General features: G+C 41.1%; 1 protein-coding gene across 5 annotated transcripts in view; it reads left to right on the top strand.

Annotated features, from left to right (window-relative positions):
- Positions 1-25723, top strand: part of OCA2 (OCA2 melanosomal transmembrane protein) — a 335403-nt gene that overhangs the window by 115585 nt on the left and 194095 nt on the right. For all 5 annotated transcript variants that reach the window (XR_010121073.1, XM_055278476.2, XM_055278475.2 and 2 more), the window contains 2 exons: positions 14147-14279; positions 23217-23364. Coding sequence is in view for 4 of the 5 variants with exons in the window: in XM_055278476.2 (XP_055134451.1) it covers positions 14147-14279; positions 23217-23364 (281 nt within the window). In the remaining variant the exon portion in view is untranslated. The remainder of the gene's footprint in view (positions 1-14146; positions 14280-23216; positions 23365-25723) is intronic.

Here is a 25723-nt window from a genome sequence, read left to right as displayed (position 1 = left end):
CGAGACCCCCTGAGTTGAGAGGATGAAGCTGGAAGTCTGGGGAGACCAGGGCAGCGAAGAGTCCAGAGAGGACACAGCCGAACCACAGAGATCCTCAGAGGGTCCCTTTGGAGCGTTCAGCAGAGTGTTCAGATGAGTGCATTCATGCGAGAAGACTACATGAGACCCGGGGAGAACAACCCAGAAAGATGAGAGGGATGAGTGCTTGACGCACACGACAGGAATAGTAATGATGTCTGTTCTGCCAGGCAGACTGGAACCTCTTAATTTATGGAGCACTGGGTAGAGTACTCACAAGGGTCTTGTCTCAGTCGTGAGGGGTAATTAACTACAAACTGAACACTGCTCTGCTTCCACCTAAGAAATCTTGAAAGTAAGACCCCAAAGAACCAAACTGTTTCTAAGTATTTTAACTGCATCTCAGAACAAACCTCAAGAATATTTAGAGTGATACAAAAATATTCAACAACACACAGGGTAAAATTTGCAATGCCTGGCAACCAATCACTGATTATCAGGCATGTAAAGAAGCAAGAAAATATAATCTATGACAGCGATGATACAAACCATTTGAAACTAACGTACAACAGACACAGGTGTTAGAATTAGCAGACTAGGACATTAAAACTGTTATTATAATGGTGTTACAGATATTCACCAAGTAGCAACATTAAAGATATTAAAAAAGCCCCACGTCAAACATCTAGGCATGAACATTACAATGTCTGAGATAGAAATACACTTGCTGGGATTAGTGGCATATTAGATATTACATAAGGAAAGATTAATGAACTTGAAGACATAGATCCAAAATGAAACGGAGTAAAAAGATAATAACAAGGACTGAAAAGCATTAGTGAGCTATGGGAAAACTTCAAGTGGCCTAACATGGAATTCTCATCTCTGAAGGAGAGAGGGGAACAGAAAAAGGCATCTGAAAAATGATCCTAAATTCCAAATGTTATGAATGGTACAAACCCACAGAATCAAGAAGTTCAATGAAGCCAGAGCCCAAGAAACATGAAGAACACTACAGTAAGGCACATCATAATGAAATTATTTGAAAGCAATGATTTACATCATTGAAGAGAGAATCTTAGTTTCCAAAGAAAAAGACATGTTACAGGCAAGGAAACAGAGATAAAGATGACAATATATTTCTCTTTAGAGATAATGCACGTGTGAAGGCAGTGGGGCAATACCTTTAAATACTGAAAAAAAACACCGTGATCTCAGACTACTACACCCGGTGAAAATCCCTTTTTCTTATGTACAAAAAACAGACTTTTTCTCATATAGAAAAGCTAAAAAGAATGCATCAGCAGCAGACCCACATGGTAAGACATACTAAAGGAAGTCCTTAAGGCAGAAGGAAAATGACACCAAATGGAAACATGGATCTTCACAAAGTCATGAAGAATACTGAAAAGGGTGACTACATGGGTAAATTCACATACTTTAAAAAATTACTTAAACCACTTTGAGATAATTGTTTAAACAAAATAATAATGTAACATGTAAGTAGAATTGATGACAACAATAAAATAAAGCCTGGAAGGGGAGAAATTAAAATATATTAATATGTCAGGCACGGTGGCTCACGCCTGTAATCCCAGCACTTTGGGAGGCTGAGGCAGGTGGATCACAAGGTTGGGAAATCGAGACCATCCTGGCTAACAAGGTGAAACCCCGTCTCTACTAGAAATACAAAAAAAAAAAAAAAAAAAAACTAGCTGGGCATGGTGGCACGTGCCTGTAGTCCCAGCTACTCAGGAGACTGAGGCAGGAGAATTGCTTGAACTCAGGAGGCGGAGGTTGCAGTGAGCCGAGATTGAGCCACTGCACTCCAGCCTGGGCAAAAGAGTGAGACTCCATCTCAAAAAAAAAAAAAGTATATTAATGTAAGATTTTTTATAGCATATGTGAACTAGTATAATTTGAAGGTAGTCCGTGAAAGTTAAAAGTGTATATGATAAACTCTAAAGCAACCACTAAAAGGAAAAACAAAGAGTAACAGCTAATGCCAACAAATAATATAAGTGGAATCATAAATAGTATTTATTTAATGGAATGAAATTTAGAAAAAAGGCAAAAGGAAGCAAAGAAATGATGGAACAAATATAAAACAAATTGCAAGAGTTAAACCTAACTATATTGAATAATTACATAAGATATAAATAGTTTAAATATCCCAATTAGAAAGCAGCAATTGTCAGATCAAACAAACAAGCCCCATCCAACTGTAGATGCTCCTCAACTGACTTTGGGATTACATCCAGATAAACTTATTGTAAGTTAAAAATATCATAAGCCAAAATATGTTTAATACACCTAAACTACTGAACATCATAGCTTAGCCTAAGCCCACCTTAAATGTGCTCAGAACACTTACATTAGCATACAGTTGGGCAAAATCTAACACAGAGTCTATTTTATAATAGAGTGCTGGATAGCTCATGTAACATTGAATATTGTACATTACATCAAAGTTGAAATGGTTTTGCACCATTGTGAAATTGAAAAATTGTAAATTGAACCAAATTAACTCAGGGAACATCTGCCTTATGCTGCTTACAAGACACACATTTAAAATATAAAGATACAAGGCCAGGGGCAGTGGCTTATGCCTGTAATCCCAGCACTTTGGGAGGCCGAGGCTGGTGGATCACCTGAGATCAAGAGTTCAAGAGCAGCCTGGGTAACATGGTGAAACCCCATCTCTACTAAAAATACAAAACATTAGCCGGGTGTGGTGGCGGGCACCTGGAATCCCAGCTACTCGGGAGGCTGAGGCAGGAGAATCACTTGAACCTGGAAGATGGAGGTCGCAGTGGGACAAGATCACCCCATTGCACTCCAGCCTGGGTGATGAGTGAAACTCCGTCTCAGAAAAAAAAAATGTGTGTGTGTATATATATAGAGAGAGAGAGAGAAAGAGAGAGAGAGAGACACAAATACGTTAAAAGTAAAGGGATGGCAAAAGACTCATCAGAACAAAGTGGCTATATTAGTATCTGACAAAGTAGACTGCAGAGCAAAGAATATTTCTAGGATTAAAGAACATTTCACTATAATAAAGGGGTAAATTCATATAGTGAACATAAAAATTACATTTATACAACCAATGACAGAGCTTTAAAATATGTGAAACTTGGTAGTACTGCAGGAGGAATAGATAAATCCTTAATTATGGTTGGAGAGTTCAGTACAATTCTCACAATAATTGAAAGAACAAGCAGAGAGAAAATCTACAAGGATATAGAAAACTTCATTATTGTTAACTAACATGACCTAGTTGATATTTATAGAAAACCCCACTCAATATCAGAAGAATGTATATGTTTTTCCAAGTGCACTTAAAACATTAACCGAAATAGATTCTAGGCCATAAGACAGATCTCAATAAATTTAAAAAGATTCAAGTAATATAAAATATTTTCTCTGACCACAGTTGAATTAAATTAGAAATTAATAACAAGGATATTTGGAAAATCCTCAAATATCTGGAAACTAAATAACACACATTTCAGTAATCCAAGGGTCAAAGAAGAAAGTGAGATTGAAATTAGTATTTTTGTACTCATCAGCTTGGAATGCCATAACCAAATACCATAAACTGAGCAGCTTAAATAACAGCAATTTATTTCTCAGTCTGGAGGCTAGAAAGTTCAAGATCCAGTGGATTTCATTCCCTGGTGAGGACTATCTTCCAGGCTTGCAGATGGCCACTCTCTGACTGTGTCCTCATGTGGCAGGGAGGCGGGGAGAAGAGGCAGAGATGAAGCTCTCTGGCGTCTCTTCTTATACAGGCATTAATCCCAGCTTTAGGGCTCCATCCTCATGACCTCATCTAAGCCCTATCACCTCCAAAAGACTCCGTCTCCTAATACCACCCCATTGGGGGGGCAAGGTAGGGCTTCGGCCACAGTACTTTCGGGGGAACACAATTCAGTCCTGAGCAATTTTGTGTTGAATTATAGTGAAAACAGAACATATCAAAATGTGTGGGATTCCTCTATAGCAGAAGTCAGTAGACTTCTTAAAAGGCCATATGTCATTAATTTTATAGGCATGTGGGCTGTATGGTCTCCATTGCAATTACTCAGCTGCACCACTATGTAGCATGAAAGCAGTCACAGACAACACATAAATGAATGGATATGGCTGTATTCCAGCTCCACGTATGCTGGTCCCTACTCTAAAGCAGTATTTAGAAGGAAATTTATAACACTAAACACCTGTATTTGAAAAGATGTGTCTCAAATCCATAACCTCAGCTTTATCCTATGGAATCAGAAAGAGAAATTAAAAGTAAGCAGAAGAAAAAAATATATACAGACTAGAAAAATAGGAAACATCAATGAAAGCAAAAGCTGGTTCTTTGACAAGATCAATAATATTGATAAACATCTTGCCAAGCTGATGAGGAAAATGAGACACGAAGATTGAAATTACTAATATCAAGAATAAGAGTTGTTATATTACAACAGAGCATACAGACATTAACACTATTCTTAGAGAAGATCATGGACAACTCTATGTAAACTGACAACTTAGATAAAATAGACAATTTTTTGGAAAGACACACTCTCTAAAATTTCACTCAAGAAGAAGTAGGTAACCTGAGTAGCCCTATATCTATAGAAAGAATCAAATATGTAGTTAAAAACCTTCCCACAAAGAACAAAACAAACATAAACAAACAACTCAGGCTAAGATAGCTTCTTTGGTGAATTCTCCCAGTTAAGGAAAAAATAATGCCATAATACCAATTCTATACAAAGCTTTACAGTAAATTGAAGAGGAGAAAATATTTCCCAATTAATTCTATGAGGCCCTGATATGTCAACTAGACAAAACCAGTATGAGAAAAGGCAACTATAGATAAATATTTCTTGTGAACATAGATTTAATATTTTAAAAATTAGTAAATCAAATTTAACAATATATAAATAGGTAATACATCTTAACCAAGTAGAATTTATCCAGGAATGGAAGATTCTTGTGATATTTGAAATATTAATCAATGTAATTTACTACACTAACAAACTAAATGAGAAAACCATACAATCATCTCAATAGATGCAGAAAAAACATTTGGCAAAATCCAATATCTATTACTGATAAAATCAAGAAACTAGGGATGAAAGAGAAATTCATCAACCCAATAAAGAACATCTGAGAATCTATAGCTAGCATCATACTTCATTGAGAATAACTGAATGATTTCCCTCTAAGATTAGAAACAAGACAAGGATGTCTGTTCTCACTGTTTTTATTCAACATTTTATTGGAGGCTATAGCTCATGCGATAATGCAAGAAAAGAAATACAAAGCATCAATATTGGTAAGGAAGAATTAAAAGTCTTTATTTGTAGATGACACAAAATCGTCCATGTAGAAGATTTGATGCAATCCACAAAAGGGCTCCTGCAAATAATAAATAAATTTGACAAGGTTGCAGGATACGGGGTCCATATACAAAAATTAATGGTTTTCTGTATTTAGCAATAAATAGCTGAAAATTAAAATTAAAGTTTCATTTACAGTAGCACAAAACATATGCTGTATTCGATATTGCATATGACCAAACATATGCAAAGCCTATATACTGAAAACTACAAAACTGTAGAGTAATTAACGAAGATCTAAATAAATTAAGAGGTACACCTTTTTATGGGCTGGAAAACTCAATATTGTTAAGCTATCCGTTCTTTCCAAATTGATCTATAAATTCAAGCAATCCCCATCAAAACTATAGCAGGATTTTTCTTTGGGTAGAAATTGACAAGCAGATTCTAAAATTTATATAGAAATTCAGAGTATCCAGAATGACAAAAAAAGAAACAAAAACAAACTGAAAGGGCTAGTACTTCCTGACACCAAGATTTATTATAAAGTCTCAGTAACCAAGACAGTGGTTTTGGCATCAAGACAGACAAATAGATAAATGGAATAAAGTAGGGAGTGTAGATACAGACCCACACATAAGTGAACTACTGATTTTTGACAAAGAAGGTGCAAAGCCAAGTCAGCAGAGACAAGATAGCGTTTTCCACAAATTGTCCTGGAACAAATGGATATTCATATGCAGGAAAAATGAACTTCAGTCCACACCTCCCACTATATCCACAAATTAACTCGAACTGGATCATAGATGTAAGTGTAAAACCTAAAACCTTAATTTCTAGTGGAAAACCTAAGTTGTAGTAGAATAGGTAGAAAAATAGTTCAAGTGAAGATGTGGCTACTGTACTTCATTAGACTCTTATTAGAACTTGGCTTTCAACTTGTTATTTTTTCTCTTCTTTTTATGACAGCATTTAATGAATGCTGCAACAGTTTAACTCTCCTAACACCACATTAGTGTTAATGTAAAATCCTAGGCATGGTGTATTTCTTACACACAACCTGAGTTAACTCTGCATCATTTTAAGCCTGCCTTTACAGTCCTAGATCGAAATATTCTGAACTAAACAATACTATGTGACCCAAGACAGACACTGGCTGTGTTTCTACCAAGCCATGTAGAAAACTGAGGGCAAAAATCAGTCTGTCAGACCACTGCTACAATCCTCCATGGCATACTGACAAGCCGCTTTAAGATATCCAGATTTTAAATATGATGGTAGGAGACAAAGGTGAGGTTTTTGCAAAAATACTCAGAAGGCCCTGGAGGTGAGTACCCTCTGTGGTCTTGCTGAGGCTCAGCCCAGGCTTGTCATACAATTTTCTGCCAAAGTGACATTCTCTGGGGAGATGGCCTTAGGACTGTCCTTGTTTTACTGAAGATGGCATTCCTTGTCTTCTACTTAATGACTTTCCCTGAATTTTGAATTAAACTGTAATGAAGTCTTGCTCTGTTGCGCAGGCTGGAGTGCAGTGGTGTGATCTTGGCTCACTGCAACCTCTGCCTCCTGGGTTCAAGTGATTCTCCTGCCTCAGCCTCCTGAGTAGCAGGGATTACAGGTGCATACCACCGTGCCTGGCTAATTTTTATATTTTTAGTAGAGACAGGGTTTCACTGTGTTGCCCAAGCTGGTCTTGAACTCCTGACCTCAGGTGATCCATCTGCCTCGGCCTCCCAAAGTGCTGAGATTACAGGCGTGAGCCACCGTGCCCAGCCTTGATTTTAATTTATTTCACAGTAGTTTGGAGATAAGGAAATACTTCTCTGTATGAAGACACAGATGCACTCATAGTTTCAGGGACAGTGTCTTCAGCAGAGAAAAATTGATAAAGCCTCATTATCAATAGTGACAGCACAGCCATACATTTGCATCACATGATGTGCATATTTATTTTGCATTGTTTAGTTCATCAAGGAACTCAAATAGGAAGAAAACAGATTATGAAATAAAACTTAAGTTTGAAATTAATTTTAAAATTATTCATGAAGAGGAAGTCCTAGTCAGAGTAATCAGGCAAGAGAAAGAAAGAAAGAGTACCCAAATTGGAAAAGAGGAAGTCAAACTATGTCTGTTTGCCACTGATATGATCTTATACCTAGAAAACTCTAGACTCCTCCAAGACTCCTAGATTTGATAAATGAATTCAGTAAAGTCTCAGGTTACAAAATCAATGTACACAAATCAGTAGCACTGCTATACACCAACAATGACCAAGCCAAGAATCAAATCAAGAACTCAATCCCTTTCACAATAGCTATGAAAAAATAAAATACCTAGGGATATACTTAACCAAGGAGTTGAAAGATGTCTAAAAGGAGAACCACAAAACACTGCCGAAAGAAATCATAGATGACACAAACAAATAGAAATGCATCCCATGCTCATGGATTGGAAGAATCGGTATCACAAAAATGACCATATTGCCCAAAGTAACTTACAGATTCAATGCAATTCCTATCAAAATATCAATATCATTTTTCACAGAATTAGAAAAACCAATCATGAAATTCATATGGAACCAAAAAAGAGCCTGAATAGCCAAAGCAATCCTAAACAAAAATAACAAATCTAGAGGCATCACATTACTAAACTTCAAATTATACTAAAAGGCTATAGTAACCAAAACAGCATGGTACTGGTATAAAAGTAGACACATAGAGCAATGGAACAGAATTGAGAATGCAGACATAAAGCCAAATACTTACAACCAACTGGTCTTCAACAAAGTGGACAAAAACATAAACTGGGTAAAGGACACTCTATTCAATAAATGATGCTGGGAAAACTGGCTAGCCACATGTAGAAGAATGAAACTGGATCCCCATCTCTCACAATATACAAAATAACTCAAGATGGATTAAAGACTTAAATCTAAGACTTGAAACTATGAAAATTGTAGAAGAAAACCTATGAAAAACTCCTCTGGACACTGACCTAGGCAAAGAATTTAGGACAAAGACCCCAAAAACAAATGCTGCAGAAACAAAAATAAATGGGATCTAATTAAACTGAAAAACTAATGCAGGCTGGGCGTGGTGGCACACGCCTGTAATCCCAGCACTTTGGGAGGCCAAGGTGGGAGGATCACTTGAGGTCAGGAGTTAGAGACCAGCCTGGCCAACACGGTGAAATCCCATCTCTACTAAAAATAAAAAAATTAGCTGGGCGTGGTTGTGCATGCCTGTAATCCCAGCTACTCGGGAGGCTGAGGCAGGACAATCACTTGAACCATGGAGGCAGAGGTTGCAGTGAGCCGAGATCGCACCACTGCACTCCAGCTTGGGTGACAAAGAGAGACTCTGTCTCAAAAAAAAAAAAAAAGGAAATAACCATTAGAAACAGAGAATCTACAGAATGGGAGAAAATATTTGCAAACTATGAATCTGACAAAGGACTAATATCCAGAATCTACAAGAAACTCAAACAAATTAGCAAGAAAAAAACCAAATAATCCCAATAAAAAGTAGGCAAATGACATGAGTAGACATTTTTCAAAAGAAGATATGCAACTGGCCAAGAAACATATGAAAAAATGCTGAGCATCACTAATCATCAGGGAAATACAAATTAAAAAAATGAGATATCACCTTACTACAGCCAGAATGGCCATTATGGCCATTATTAAAAAGTCAAAAAACAATAGATGTTGGCACAGATGTGGTAAAAAGGGAACGCTTATACATTGCTGGTTTGAATGTAAATTAATACAACCCCTATGGAAAATACTGTGGAGATTTCTCAATGAACTAAAAGTATATCTACCATTCAATCCAGCAATCCAGTCACTGGGTATCTACCCAAAGGAAAAGAAGTCATTATATCAAAAAGACACTGGCACACTTATGTTTATCACAGCACAATGCACAACTGCAGAGATATGGACTCAACCTAAATGCCCATCAACAGATAAATGGATAAAGAAAATTTGAGAGAGAGATATGCGTGTATATACATCCACACACACCATAGAATACTACTCAGCCATAAAAAAGAATGAAATAATGTCTTTTGCAGCAACTTGGATGGAACTGGAGGCCATTATTCTAAGTGAAGTAACTCAGAAATGGAAAAGCAAATACCACATGTTCTCACTTATAAGTAGGAGCTAAGTTGTGAGTATGCAAAGGCATACACTGGTAATGAGAACATTGGAGATTAGGAAGAGGGGAGGTCAGGAGGGGTTGACGGATGAAAAACTACATATTATGTACAATGTCCACTACTCTGGTGACGGTTGCACTAAAATCCCAGACTTCACCAGTATATAATTTATCCATGTAACCGAGAACCACTTGTACACCTAAAGCTAATGAAAAAAAAATTCACAAAGAAAATGAATACTTAACGTAGTTCAGAGGAATAATAAACAAATCAGTACTAGAGTTTGGAACAGTAAAGAAGTCACATCTGAAAACTCGTCCACATTTTCTGAGCATTAGGCAGAAATGACAGGAAGTTGTGAGGAAAGTTGTTGCCACCTACCAATGCTGCACCAGGCTTAGGTCTCCCAGGTTTCTTGGGATAACTCTGTCGGTGGAATTTCCAGCACTGGACAGATAGGTAGGGAGGACCTCCAGGATCCACCACATGGACAACACTTATTCCCCAGCCACAAGCCTCCCTTGGGTAAGCATGAGTCGGCCTGGCTGTAGCATCCATGTGCACCAACCCACTGCACCTTCAGCTCCTAACAAGCTGACAGGATAAAGTTTTTCTTTGCTGGTTACATTTGCTCCTTTATGCCTGTTCTACAGAGACTCACCGTGGTGAACAAAACTATTCAAATATCTTTAAAATAATACCTGAAGTCTCTTGAGGTAAGCGTGCCCCTATGTTTCTGAATGGCATCTTCCTAGGAAGACAGGTTTCCCTTCATGTCCCAGGTTGTGTACTTGGATGCTTTTTATACTTTTCCCACTATACCGTGCGCTGGACTTGCTAGGACATTCTTCCCATTTTCCCACCATGCCCTGCATGCTGGCGCGTTCTTCATGTTTTCCCATGATGCCTTGCATGCTGGGACGTTTTTTCCGCGTTCTCACCATGCCGGGCATGTTGGGGCGTTTTTCAGGCTTTCCTGCCATACTGTGCGTGCGGGGACATTATAGTTAGGTTTTCCCACCATGCCTTGCGTGCTGGCGCATTTTTCACGTTTTCCCACCATGCCGTGCTTGCTGGGGTGTTTTTCATGCGTTCCTGCCATGCTGCATGTGCTGTGAAGTTCTTTGGCTTCTCCTCCACTACTGTTTTCCCCCACTCCATTGGGTGATAATTTAGACAGTGTCTCTCTCTTGTGGGCCCTGCTCTGCCTCTCTGGCCCCCTCTGAATTTCCTTTGCAGATTTTCTTTTTGGTTTGTTGGTTTCCACACACCTCTTCAATATTTGTGGGCTCAGGGGTCTTCCATTTTGACCTTTTTTTCCTCTCAGATCAGCACTGGCTAGCAGAGCTCATTCCCTCTGTGGCTTGTTCTATTTTCAGCATGCTGGGATCTGTGTCTCTGCCAGAGGCTCTACCTTTAGACCCATGTGTGCCAGGACCCCTGCACCTATGCTTGATGGATTCCTCACAAGCATCGAGACCCACACCCCCGTCCGGCCCACACGCATTCTTGCAGTGCTGGGTCCTCTCCTTACTGGGCGTCTAGACAGGATTATATTTTCAAATTACACCATGCATATTTTACTAAAATATTCAATAGATTCAGCTAAACACTTCATAAGAAGTTTTTTTTTTTTAATTTTTCACATGGAAGAATTCAAGAAATCATTTTGGCTTCAGCCCCTCCCTTACAACCTAATGGACCATTTTGACTTGTCACAGAGCTAGTCTGAAGCGTCATTTTTAGAAAATGATATTGGTGGGCCAGAAGTGCCTCAGGCATGTCCCCTTAAATGTATGTAGATTATGAATCTGGGAATGTTCTAATCTGATTTGGGGTTCCTCTTTTGTTTGGTTTACGTGCCTAATATTTGGCCATTTAATCCATCAAATGAGGACAGTGGGGAAAATTAAGAAGAAAATGACTGAGTGGAGCCCATAACAAAACAATACAAAGCAGAAGTGGCACCTTGAAGCAGAAAGAGCGCATTTAGGCGCTGAATTGATATGAGTGTGCTGGTGGGTAGTTTTGTTACGGGAACACAGAGGAGAGTCTAGGAAATTACAGAGGCACGTAAAAGCAGCAGGGTGGCCCAGATACCTGCACCTAATAAGCTTAGTGCAAACATCTGCATCCCACTGCACACTGCATCTGCCTGTTTCCTAAAATTATCAGTTTGGATTTTTCCCTTATCATTGCTCTTTTGATGAATCCACCCATCAAAAGTCTACTAGCAACCAAATGCTTCACTTAGTGCTGTGTCATTTTGCTGTGGATGCACACCCAGGACCTCTTTACTTTTTTTTTTCTTTTATCTACTCATCACTTTTTTCTCCAATTGCCCCAACATTTCAAATGGGGCAAAACTTTATAGTTATTATGTTCTAAAGGGACCAAGAATTACTCAGGATATAGGTACTTCTGTCTTCTTGGGACATTTTCTCTAAAAAATATTAACAATTGCATTTCATGACCCAGCTAGTGTATAAATATGTTAGTACTATAGTTTAAATCATTTTCTCTGACCCACCAGTTCATTTTTTTTTTTTTTTTTTTTTTTTTTGCTTCTGAGTTTAGAAGAATTTAAAACAGTTTCATAAGCCCTTAAAAGTATCATGGACCTTTTTCAGATATCTGGGGTATGAATTATGGAGATAAACACAAAATTCAATGTAATACCCCCATTGAAGAACTATCGGGAAGGTGGTGAATTCTTCTATATGATCACCCAAAGCATTCCACGAGTCCCGCCTCTGTGTGGTTTCCCTGCCATCTGTCCAGGAATTAGCTTATACAGCTCCATCTGTCATTTGTAATGCTGTTTTCAAGGACAACCTTTGGATGTACCGGTAACTGTAAGGGATTAAGCATTTCAGATTATTGTATATTGGCAAGCTCTAAACTTTGACACAACTTCATTGATAATGGCCTCTAGTTGTGTTGTATCTTTAATAATGTTGAAAGTGATGTCACATATTTTCTAAAAGTGAGAGGCAAAATACATAAATTTTAATAAGGAACAATTAATATAGTTTAAATCACTCAAACCCCGATCTTTGGAAGGTGATTTTCCAAACTCCCATCGTGGGATCCTCACTAACGTTCTGTGTGAGTTGCCACCCCCTACCTATGTGAGAGGTTCCCAGGGTTCCCAAGGCAGAGCTGGACTGCCCGTGGTCCCTCCCTCCCTGCCCTCTGTCACTCCCCATGGTCGTGCATTGTCACTGTGCCTCTGACCCCCGCTGTGGCACCTGTGATCCATGGACACTACAGAAAAGACCTTGAGTTCTTGCCAGATGGCCAGCTTCATGGGGATAGGAGCTTCATCTGTCCTGCTGGGGGCTCAGGAGGTGCCTGCACAGATGTGCTGAAGGTATAAAAGCACATGGTCTGTGAAAGAACAGAACCAACGAATGACGCTGCTGACTTATTCCAGGACGTTTGTGTGTGAAAGAACAGAACCAACCAATGACGCTGCTGATTTATTCCAGGACGTTTGTATGTGAAAGAACAGAACCAACCAATGACGCTGCTGACTTATTCCAGGACGTTTGTGTGTGAAAGAACAGAACCAACCAATGACGCTGCTGACTTATTCCAGGACGTTTGTGTGTGAAAGAACAGAACCAACCAATGACGCTGCTGACTTATTCCAGGACAAATCAACCTAGTGGGGATTTGCTCAGCTCTAAAGATACCCTCAGTGGCCGACCATTCGCAGAGCCCTAGGCAGGCAAAGGAAGCGTGCCAGGAAGATGTACCTGCCTGGGTCCCTGTGGCTGGTCCCTATGCTCTAAGCGATCCCAGCCCTGATGGGCCCCGAGTGCCCTGCAAAGGGCTGTGCTCTCCAGCCATGAGGACACTTTCAGACCGATGGCAGGGACTTAAATGAAGTGTTTAAAAATTCAACTTACCTTTAAATGGGCAAATATTATCATATAGTTTAATGTTTTGTCCCATTCAGTCTTTTTTCACCCTATCTTGGGGAAGGCATCAATCTAGTGGTGAAGACGGATCAAGCCAAGGTTTAGTTAGATGTGGTAGCCTGTTTTTGTTTCTTCCTATGATGGCTTGTCATTTGTGTAAGAATTGGTTTTTGGTTTTCGACATGAAAGAAACAAACGTTAAAAATTTTCAAAATCATGGTGAGGAATCCGTGGTCTTTCATGGGTTTTGTGTTGGGCTCCAGGACCTCTGCCTAAGGTCCTGGAACTCCTGGTGAGCCCCTTCCCTCCTGGGCTCTGGCCCTCCCTGGACCCGGACTCGGGGAGCTGCTGCCTGTGCGGAGGAAAGGCCTGTCTGCCATTTCTTTTTGTTTGTTTGTTTTGAGACGGAGTCTCGCTCTGTCGCCCAGGCTGGAGTGCAGTGGCGTGATCTCGGCTCACTGCAAGCTCTGCCTCTCGGGTTCACGCCATTCTCCTGCCTCAGCCTCCTGAGTAGCTGGGACTACAGGCACCCACCACCACGCCCAGTTAATTTTTTGTATTTTTTAGTAGAGACAGGTTTTCACTGTGTTAGCCAGGATGGTCTCGATCTCCGGACCTCGTGATCCACCTGCCTCGGAAAGTGCTGGGATTACAGGCATGAGCCACCACGCCCGGCCTGCCATTTCATTTCCCCTTGTTTATTTCCAGGGCCTGGACTTTGCCGGATTCACTGCACACATGTTCATTGGGATTTGCCTTGTTCTCCTGGTCTGCTTTCCGCTCCTCAGACTCCTTTACTGGAACAGAAAGCTTTATAACAAGGAACCCAGTGAGATTGTTGGTGAGTACAAGTGCATCCTCATGTAGGCTCAGATTTCATGACCATAATATTGTTGTTTACCAGGAGAACTTCTAATCAGGAAGTATCTGTTGATGGGTTGCTGGATGCTCAATACCAGTGACTCTCCACGTCCGCCTTCTAGTATACACTGTGTTTTCAGGGCTGCTATCATGAGCTGTGCCTCTTTAGTTTCCTGTGAAGTGTACTGTGGTAAAATGTGGGAAGTAATGGCCGGCATGTACAACTCACATGTCATAACCCCCTAAAGCCACATGTGTATGGTACAAATACACTAATATATAGACTGTAGTGCTGTAATAGTGTATCATAGCTTGAGTCTTAAATATGACTGCAAATACAGCAACATAACCCAGCACAGGAGGTGATGGGCCCTGTCAATCAAGAGCACATGCTAGGCCGGGCGCGGTGGCTCATGCCTGTAATCCCAGCACTTTGGGAGGCCAAGGTGGGCGGATCACCTGAATCAGGTCAGGAGTTTGACTCCGGCCTGGCCAACATGGTGAAACCCCGTCTCTACTAAAAATACAGAAATTAGGCGGGCATGGTGTCACAGGCCTGTAATCCCAGCTACTCAGGAGGCTGAGGCAGGAGAATTGCTTGAACCCAGGAGGTGGAGGTTGCAGTGAGCCAAGATCGTGGCACTGCACTCCAGCCTGGGCGACAGAGTGAAACTCCGTCTCAAAAACAAACAAACAAACAAGCAGCAGATGCTGAGCACCAGCCAGCAGGATGAGGGCTTAGGGCCATCTTATCATTTTGCATTTTCATCACTAAAACACTTTAGTAGATGTTTTGCTGAGATCGTTACTGACTAGAATATATTAGGAACAATAGATTATTTGGGAAACAGGCAGCCTTTCCTTGACGAGGTCTAGAATGTGGATGCTGTGCAGGTTGCCTGGGTAACAGGGGCATCAGGCGACCAGAGCTCAGCAGATGAAGGCGCTCTTCTTCTGCGGGAATTTGTAGAGCTCACGGATTTTATGTTGATCTGTCTCAGCCTTTGTGATTTCGCTGGCCTGTGTTTTACAGGATCTCACTTTGTCTTTGTTCTGGATAAGATACCCAGATTCCATTTCCACATGGACGGCTGGAAGCCAGGACATGGTCCTGCCATACTCCAGTTCCTCTGATGCTGACTGTCCAAGACAGATCTGTGTGACTTTCATGTTATTCAGAATTTGAGTATTTAAAAAATCTTATTAAGAAAACATTGTTTTGCATTCCTCCTCAGGATTCATCTGTCAAAACAAGTTTGTTCTTGGGAATATCTAGTCATCTTACCTGGGGGCTGGGACCTAGTTCAACCCATAACAACTAGTTAGAGGTGTTCAGAATGTTTTATAATCAACTAATATATGCAAAGTAAGATAAATTAATATATAGGTTTCATTTTCTGATGAAAATGTTAGAACCAAGGGAGAGTGATGGAGACTGTGACCGTGGTGGATAATTGGCCTGTCTCTTGGAGCTTGTGTGTGCACAGCTGTGCCTTAGTGGAGAGCTCAGCTGTCATCCTGCCCAACTATGCCAGCCTCTCCCAACCTCCCTGGTGATCACAGTGACCTGGGACAATTGTTGTATAGGCAGATTTCCAGCGTCATCCCCAGGAATTCTGTGTTGTTGGTAAGCTGTCCTGAAGAGTCTAATCTTGAGATGAATTTGGGATACACAGATTTAGATACATAGAAAATAATCTCTGTAATCAATTCCTCACCATTCCTGACTAAGGAACAGAGAAAAGCTTTGAGGGAAGTGGGGAGGGATGGTTGGAAGTGGACACACCTGGTGATGCAGGAACCCTATGGCAGGGCTAAGACCAGCAGTGCAGGGTGGGGTGATTGCTCTGTGCCACTGTGGGGCCTAGAAGGCTCCAAATTTGGAGTGGTTGGTAAAAGTGCAGATTCCCAAGCCCCACTCAAGAGATCTGAGTTTAGCAGGCCTGTGGTGGTATACAGAGCATTGTCAGAACAGGCTTGGTTATGTTGCAGTGAAAAAGTAACCCTGAAATCTCAGTGACTTCCAGAACTGTGTTTTCTTCCTCGTGTTGGCTTTGTACCCCCCTCACCCTCCCCAGTGGACTGGCAGGGGCTCTGATCATCATCTGTTCTTAGAGTCCTGAGCGGCTGGCCTTGAAGGCAGAGAGAATAGCATGGGCCCACTCTGCCATCGAGTGACACAGGCAGGCCCCACCCAGTCACAAGGGACCAGGACAGGCCAGCCTGCCAGGTGCTCAGAATGGGAGAGAGCATGACTTACATGGTGAAAAGAACAATAATCACCAGAGCCTATCCCTCTGATCACCAGATGTTCAACTCTTGCTGCTTCTTGCTGATACTCTGTTTGGCATTTTGTATTTGTGTACATTAGGGATCTTGTTTGTAGTTTCCTTTCTTGTAATGTCTTTTTTTGTTGTCCTCATAGGAGGAGTACGGAAATATTTCCTCATCTTCAATTTTTTGGAAGAATTTCTGTAGAATTGCTATTACTTTTTTCTTAAATGTTTATTTGGACATTTATAGGCCTGGATGTTTTTGTGGAAAGGTTTTTAACTACAAATTCAAATCCCTTAATATACATACAGGAATGGCTATTCAAGTTATCTGTTTCTCCTTGAGTGTTGACTGGTAGTTGGTGTCTTTCAAGGAATTTGTCCATTTAATCTAAGTTGTTGAATGTATTGTTATAACATTTTTCATAATATTCTTTCATTATCCTTTTAAGGGCTATCAAATTTTTGATAATGTCATATCTCTCATTCTTGATGTTGATAGTTTGATAGTTTGTGTCTTCTCTCTCTCTTTGGTTGGTTTATCAATTTTATTGATCTCAAAGAACCAGCTTTTGATTATATAGATTTTTCTCTACAATTTTTTTCTCTTTTAATAATGTCTGTTGTGCTCTTTATTATTTTTTTTCTGCATACTTTTGGACTTACTTATTTTTTTCACTGGTTTCTTAAAGTGGAGGCTGAGGTTATTGATTTTATGTGCATCTTATTTTCTAATATAGGCCTTTGGTGCTCTAAATTTCCTTCTAAGTATTACTTTAGTGGCCTCTCACTAATTTATTAAATATTTTATTTCATTTTCATTCAGTTCAAATTATCTTATAATGCTTCTTTTTATTTCTTCTTTGGTCCTTGGATAATTTAGATGGTTTATTTACCTTCCAAGTATTTGGGAAAGTTTTTGCAGTTACCTAATTTAGTTCCACTGTAGTAAGAGAATATATTTCATAAATCTTGAATCGTTTAACATTTATTGAGGCTTGTATGGCTATAGAATGTGGTCTACCTTTGTAAACATTCTGTGTGCACTAGAAATGAAAATGTATTCTGATCTTGTTAGGAGGGATGTTCAGTGATGTCAATTATGTAGCTTAGGTCAGATTGGCTGATAATGTTATTCAACTATTCTATATTCTTGCTGATTTTCTGTCTACTTGTTTTATTAATTATTGAGAGATGGATACAGACGTGTCTAAGGGTGATTATAGATTTGTTTATTTCTGTTTGTAATTCTATTATTTTGCTTTATGCATTTTAAAAGTTACTATTAGGGCACATAAATATTTCGGATTGTTCTTTCATCTTGATGAATTAACACCTTTATTATTATAAAAACAATCTTTGCAATCCATGTTAATATTCTTTGCTCTGAAATATACTTTGTTGTTAATATAACAATTTCATTTTTCTCTTGACTAGTGTTAGTGTGGTATGTCATTTTCCATCTTTTTACTTTTAACTTATTTATATCTTTAAAGTACAGTTCTTGTAAGCAGCATATATTTGCATCCTGCTTTTTTATCTACTCTGATAGTCTCTCTTAGACTATTTATATTTAATGTGCTTAGTGATGTGATTGAATTTAAGTGTAACATCATATTATTGTTTTATATTTGTGCTTCATTATTACCCTTTTCTTCATTTATGCCTTCTTTTGAATTAATTGAGTATTTAAATATATTCTAAACTTTCTCCTCTGTTGGTTGTTACTTTTTTGGGCTTTAATTCTGTTTTGTGATTTTAGTGACTATTATACCACTAACTTTGAGTGATATTATACTACCTAACATACAGTAGAAGAACTTAACACTAGTATAGTTCCATTTCTCTCTTTCTGGCCTAGGCTGCTTCTCCTGAGATTCCTAGCTCTGAGCTCACTACTCTAGGCTTCTCTGGAAGCCATCACCTCCCGTGTGAGAGCACATCCCACATGGCACTTTCTTTGCCTGTTTGAAACATGTAAGTGGCCAGTCTAAGTAATACCATCAGAAGTTGGTTGAGAAGCTCAGAAAGATAGAGGCTGATAGAGAGGTAAGAGATGGGATATCTGATGATGTCTCCTAGTAAGAGGCTAGAGTGGCAAAGACAAAGAGTTGAAACTTATATGGCAGAATCAGAGCTCACAATGGTGCTGGGCATTTGGGGTTTTGACTCTTCTCTGAAGATCTTTGACATCTTTAGCTTTATTCTACAGGCCACGGGGAGCTACTGGATATTTGAAAGAAGGAATTTATCTATCTATCTTCTATTTATCTATCTATAATCTATCATCTAATCTAGGAAATGATCTAGGAAGATGATAGCTAGATAAATATCAGTCATCTTCCTATCATCTGGGAAATAGATTTGTTTTATTATTTTAATTAATAAATTAAAAAATTTTTAATTATTTTTATTTTTATTTATTTTATTTTATTTCTTAATTACACTTTAAGTTCTGGGATGTATGTGCAGAATGTGCAGGTTTGTTACATAGGTATACACATGCCATGGTAGTTTGCTGCACCCATCAACCTGTCATCTACACTAGGTATTTCTCCTAACGCTATCCCTCCCCTAGCCCCCAACCCTCCGACAGCCCCCGGTGTGTGATGTTCCCCTCCCTGTGTCCATGTGTTCTCATTGTTCAACTCCCACTTATGAGTGAGAACTTCAGTGTTTGGTTTTATGTTCCTGTGTTAGTTTGCTGAGAATGATGGTTTCCAGCTTAATCCATGTCCCTGCAAAGGACATGAACTCATCCTTTCTTATGGCTGCATAATATTCCATGGTGTATATGTGCCACATTGTCTTTATCCAGTCTGTCATTGATGGGCATTTGGGTTGGTTCCAAGTCTTTGCTATTGTGAACAGTGCTGCAATAAGCATACGTGTGCATATGTCTTTATAGTAGAATGATTTATAATCCTTTGGGTATATACCCAGTAATGGGATTGCTGGGTCAAATGTTATTTCTGGTTCTAGATGCTTGAGGAATTGCCACACTGTCTTCCACAATGGCTGAACTAATTTACACTCCCACCAACAGTGTAAAAGCGTTCTTATTTCTCCACATCCTCTCCAGCATCTGTTGTTTTCTGACTTTTTAATGATTGTCATTCTAACTGGAGTGAGATGGTATCTCATTGTGGTTTTGATTTGCATTTCTCTAATGACCAGTGACAACGAGCTTTTTTTCGTATGTTTGTTGGTCGCATAAATGTCTTCTTTTGAGAAGTGTCTGTTCGTATCCTTTGCCCACTTTTTAATGGGGTTGTTTGTTTTTTTCTTGTAAATTTGTTTAAGTTCTTTGTAGATTCTGCATATTAGCCCTTTGTCAGATGGATAGATTACAAAAATTTTCTCCCATTCTGTAGGTTGCCTGTTCACTCTGATGATAGTTTCTTTTGCTGTGCAGAAGCTCTTTAGTTTAATTAGATCCCATTTGTCAATTTTGGCTTTTGTTACCTTTTTTTTTTTTTTTGAGATGGAGCCTTGCTCTGTCATGCCCAGGCTGGAGTGGAGTGAAGCAATCTTGGCTCACTGCAACCTCCACCTCCTGGGTTCAAGCGATTCTCCTACCTTAGTCTCCCAAGTAGCTCAGATTACTTGCGCCTGCCACCATGCCCAGTTAATTTTTTTGTGTTTTTAGTAGAGTCGGGGTTTCACCATATTGGCCAGGCTGGCCTCGAACTCCCGACCTCAGGTGATCTGCTCGCTTTGGCCTCCCAAAGTGCTAGGATTACAGGCATGAGATAGATAGATAGATAGATAGATAGATAGATAGATAGATAAATAGATAGAACAAACGGTGTTTTATGATTAAGCAGTGGCAGGTTTATAGGAAGTGACTGTAGTTAAAGGTTACTAAGGAATAATAAGAATTAAGAAATGTGAGAGGGTGAGGCCTGCACAAACAGGTAACCTAGGACAGGAAGAAGCAGACAAGGCAAGAGCTGTGCCAGCATATCCTGGGCGGCTCTTGAGGCTCACACTGCCCTAGCATATGTTTATTTTGATGTATCTTATATCTCTTTCCAGTTTTGGAAGACCATCTTGTAACTTACCAATTAAATTTTATCCTTTAGTATCAAACACAGATCTGTGACACAATAATGTTAATGTGGAAATATAAAAGAGAGTGACATTGACAAGACCAGGATGAAATTTCAGTCTTGTGTACCTGGAGGAGCAATTGCATTATATAAAAACTAAGAAGGTAAGGGTAGGAGAGAAACTTCATGGGAGGAAGATAAAGTGTTTAGCTATGAGTTTGCAGCACAGGGTTCAGAGGGAAATATTGGGTAGCCAGCTGGGTCTATGGTCTTGGACCTCAGCAGAGTAGACAGGGTGGGGAAATGACAGAGGAGGTGCAGAGGAAGCCTGGGAACTGATACATGGACAGGTTTTGGTAAACTGAGTTCTGGGTGAACCCTTCTGGGCAAAATCCCTCCCGGCTAAATTCCTTCATAATTTGTATATTACATTTCACAACTAGGAATACAAAAGTGTACTACCTGAGTATTAATGCGTGGGTTGACCTGAGTGGAGCAGCACTTCCTTTTTGGTTTTATGGGTTAGAAGGCAGGTGGGTGCTGGGTGTGCATGAAGGTGGCTGAGGCTCCACTGGAGAGTAAGCACCTGCAGTAGTTGCACAGGGACTGGAAGGCCAGCTCCACTAACATAGCCTTGGTTCCCAGGCTTTGCTTCTCCAAACATAAAGGCATGGAGAGACTTCCAGCCTGCACCCAGGGGCTGGCACCAGAGATGAACCATGCAGATGTGTGAGCACTTTAAAGCTGATCAGCTGCTTCAGAAAGTGGCCCTTCACCGTGATGCCTTTAGAGAATGGCTGGAAAGTCTCTGGTACTTTATGGACGGGCTTTTAGCAAGATTTAGAGCACTGGATGAAATACTGGCTCTGTCTGAACTTACATTGGAGACCTTCCACAGATGGTGTTTTTGTGTTCAGTGTTTCAGAGAGTGAGTTCATTAGTTTTTTCCTTCACTTCCTCTTCCCCTTTCTTTTTGTGTTATCATAGCCTCATAGGTGGTTTAACGAAGTGTGAGACTTTTCAAGAGGAAATTATGGATCTGTTTCTCTGAAGAGGCCTTTGAATTATACCCAAGTTCCTTTTATTTTAGTAAGCTACAAAGCATCCATACGCACTGAATGAAAACATATTATGTATCTTAGTTCTAAAGGTTTTCATCTTGGTAAGGCTGAAGCTTTAGAAATGCCATGTGCTAACTGAAATAGTTCTGGTGCTCCCAGGCTCTGCACATTCTCTCTGAGTCATGACATGCTTCGTTTCCAGACTGCCTCCCTCTGCCTAACTCATCTTTGTTGTTGCAGTAGGTCTGCGACGCAGTGGGTGATGAGCACTCACGTACTGAACAGAAGGGGCTTAAAAGGTGGCGTTTTCCCTTTCCACTGAACCCACGATGTTCATGCTGCTTCCCAGGTCTTTGGGTGATCGCCATGCTTTGAATCTGCCCTGAGCTGCTCTTCCAGTGCCCCAGCGCCTGCTTGAAAGGCTTTGTCTTTTCATCCTATCTTTAATTCTTGTGATAGGCAGTGTGGAGCATTGCACATAAGGGGTGGTTCATGAAAATATTGTGCTTTCTTATATTCTTTTAATGGATATTTTGAGAAACATATGTAATGTTTTTAACAGTAAAATAGAGGTTAAATGTAGGTTTTCATGAAATATTTGACTATCTTAAGAGGCAATGAATTGACACATCATTTCCTCTCTACTCTTCTCTATCAGAAGGTGTCTGAATTCAGTGATGGGTGAAAATTCTGCCCATTCTATAGATTTCAGCATTTCATCAGGTTGTCTACCTCTCTCTCTTGCCTGTGTCAGAGACAGCTCAGTGGGGCCTGGTTGGAGGGTGCCTCCCTGTCTTCAGCTGCTTACCAAATGCCCTGCTGGAGAGCCCTGAGCACCTTCTCCTGAGAATTACACTTGTGTTTTCAATTTTCACTAGATCTGCTCCTGAAAACCTTCAAAGATTGGGCAATGTCTAGATTTTGGCTGGAAGCAGATCCGAAATATTTCCTGCAAGAAGGGGAAAGGTTGTTGGGCGCTAGCTTTAATGTGTTTGTTCAAGAAACGAATTTATTCTTCACTGAAAGGGTTGAAATTGCATTACTTCACTTTTGTGATATATTTTTTAATTATACTTTAAGTTCTAGGGTCCATGTGCACAACGTGCAGGTTTGTTACATATGTATACATGTACCATGTTGGTGTGCTGCACCGATTAACTCGTCATTTACATTAGGTATATCTCCTAATGCTATCCCTCCCCACTCCCCCACCCCACAACAGGCCCTGGTGTGTGATGTTCTCCTTCCTGTGTCCAAGTGTTCTCATTGCTCAATTCCCACCTGTGAGTGAGAATATGTGGCATTTGGTTTTTTGTCCTTGCAATTCGTGATAATTTTTAAATGTCGGCTTTGTCATCTGGGCTCCATTGCAATAGCTCGGGTGCTGAGAAGCTCTGGGTGACCCTGGGCTACCTGCACGTCTCGAGTCTGTGTCTGCTCTGTCAGGCATCGGCTGTGTGGGGAGCAGAGGAGGGTGTTGCTGATGTCTGAGGTCGTGGGAGACCCAAGCTTTGCCTTCCTTTCTCTGTAGAACTGAAGCATGAGATTCATGTCTGGCGCCTGACTGCTCAGCGCATCAGCCCGGCCAGCCGCGAGGAGACTGCTGTGCGCCGCCTGCTGCTGGGGAAGGTGCTGGCACTGGAGCACCTGCTCGCCCGGAGGCTGCACACCTTCCACAGGTACCGGGTGGGGTCCTGCTCAGACTGTGCTTGGTGTGCAGCAGAACATTCCATGGCCCTACAAAATAGCGACACTGGCCGTATACTAATGCGTGATATTTAGGTGACGCACACTGTGCTAAGCCTCTTATGGTACATTTTATCTAACCCTCACTGAGCTCTGCAGGGGGTACACAGCCAAGTTTAAGGACAAAAAAAAAAACACAAAGCCAGAGGTTCGGAGAATTTGAGCAGTGTGCCCAGGGTTGTGCAGCTTGGAAGGAGTGGCGCTGGGGATGGAGCTCACATTCTCAACCACTGGGCTGTCCCATCTCTCCACATTGTAATTGTTGCATGACAAAAACCAAAAACCATTAATGTAAAGACTAATCTGACAAAATATTTTGCCAGCAGTTGATTTTCAGGCACCTGAAAGAATACGAAAGCCCCACTCAATTTGTTTCCTGGCATTCGTTGTTAATCGAAGCTGAGACTTAAAGGGTAACCATGAATTGGTGGTTTTTCTCCTTGCTGTGACATGGTGCTGAGTTCCAAGCAGTCTTTGTTCAGGAAGCTCAGACAGAAGAAGCAGGAGCCTGGTGACCCCCCAAGGGATGCTGAAGCTGAAGCGTCCCCACAGCTGAGCTGAGAGGGGGTGGAGATGTCCATCTAGGCAAGGGGAAATGTGAACCCTTATGAACAAAATCTAGAATGGTCTTGCATGTTGCCATTCGCTGAGCCCTAAGGGGTCACCCTGCATGGGTGTCTCAAGGTCTGGTCTGTTAGTGGGAGGATTCACAGGCAGTCACACAGAGTCCCACATAATCCTGGGATGAAGTGCTGGCTCAGTGCCATTGGCTTCATCCCCGGCCCAGGACCCACCTCGCCCAGTAATGCTGGAGCAGCAGGACCAGTGTCCTCAGGCCACAGGGAGGCCCTGAGTTGCAGGCTGGGGAAAGAATGACCAACTTCAGCAGCAGGCACAGATCTTAAAGGAGACGCTTCATAAACTAAAGATGGAATAAATTGTCCTGGTGTTGGGTGTTAAAGACACACTCAGTGCATCTCAGATTACAGATGTGAGGAAATATGTGGGCTCTGAGGCTCACCACGTTCCCATCAGCTCCTCTGGTATTAGTCACACAGGAGGAAACAGACCTGGGGAGGGCGTGGCTTCCCAAGGCCACACAGTTGCTGAGAAGCAGATTACCATGAGGGTGTCCTAAGGTAAAGTCGAGCTCTGCAGGTTTTATTTTATTTTATTTTTTTTTGAGACAGAGTTTCGCTCTTGTTGCCCAGGCTGGAGTGCAGTGGCGCGATCTCGGCTCAATGCAACATCCGTCTCCTGGATTCAAGCGATTCTTCTGCCTCAGCCTCCCGAGTAGCTGGGATTACAGGCATGTGCCAGCCCGCCTGGCTAATTTTGTATTTTTAGTAGAGACGGGCTTTCTCCATGTTGGTCAGGCTGATTTCGAACTCCCAACCTCAGGTGATCCGCCTGCCTTGGCCTCCCAAAGTACTGGGATTATAGATGTGAGCCACCACGCCCAGCCTGCAAGTCTTATTTTTACATTTTCTTTTTAAAAATTGTCCTCAGAATCATTTGACTCTGTCTGCTGTGATTTCTTACGACCCAGACTGCCTGTATGGTCAGCCTCCTTTGATACTAAAACTGCATTCTTCATTGTGCAGCCCCTTTTCCCTAATTGGTGTGGGAGGAAGTCAGCCAGGAGGGGTGGGCTGAGTCAGAAACATGAAAAAGGAGAGGCAAGTGGGAGCCACTGAAGGGGCTGAAACAGGCAGGAGGAGACCACCCCGGCAGGAGCAGCACGGACAGAAAAGCCTTCAAAGCCGATCTTCCCCAAACGCTGGCCTCAAGTGATCCTTCCCCTGTGGCCCCCCGAAGTCCTAGGATTTCAGGTGTGGAATTGATCATCGATTGATAAAAATCAACATTAAAGCAAGTGGCATTTCTTTTACCATGTTTTTCTTTAGTTGGTTGTAATAGTTGTACAGGTTCAGTGCCCTCATTTTGAAAACAAAGAGATTCAGGACCGTAGAAGTGTGCATAAAGAGGAAAATAAAGAGGCTGACGGTCGCTGCCCTCGTCCACACGCTGGTGTGGGGTTTTCATGAAGCTTCCCGCGCGCAAGGTGTCACACGTACCTCCTCACGCGCACTTCTTTCATCGTTCGGGTCATTATGTGTATTTTTTTTGGGAAAATATAGAGTGAGCACCTTTTCCAGCCAACAAATGAAGCCCCACCGGCCCCCCATGACTAGTCCTGCCAGGCTCCACGTCGCAGACTGCATCCAGGCACGAAGTGCTGGGGGCTGCTGCTCTGTGATCTCACCGCGCAGCGTGACCAGGGAAGTAATG

Source organism: Symphalangus syndactylus, chromosome 5 (assembly GCF_028878055.3).
Source record: "Symphalangus syndactylus isolate Jambi chromosome 5, NHGRI_mSymSyn1-v2.1_pri, whole genome shotgun sequence".
In the NCBI taxonomy this organism is placed as follows: domain Eukaryota; kingdom Metazoa; phylum Chordata; class Mammalia; order Primates; family Hylobatidae; genus Symphalangus; species Symphalangus syndactylus.
This window is presented reverse-complemented; position numbering and strand designations above follow the sequence as displayed.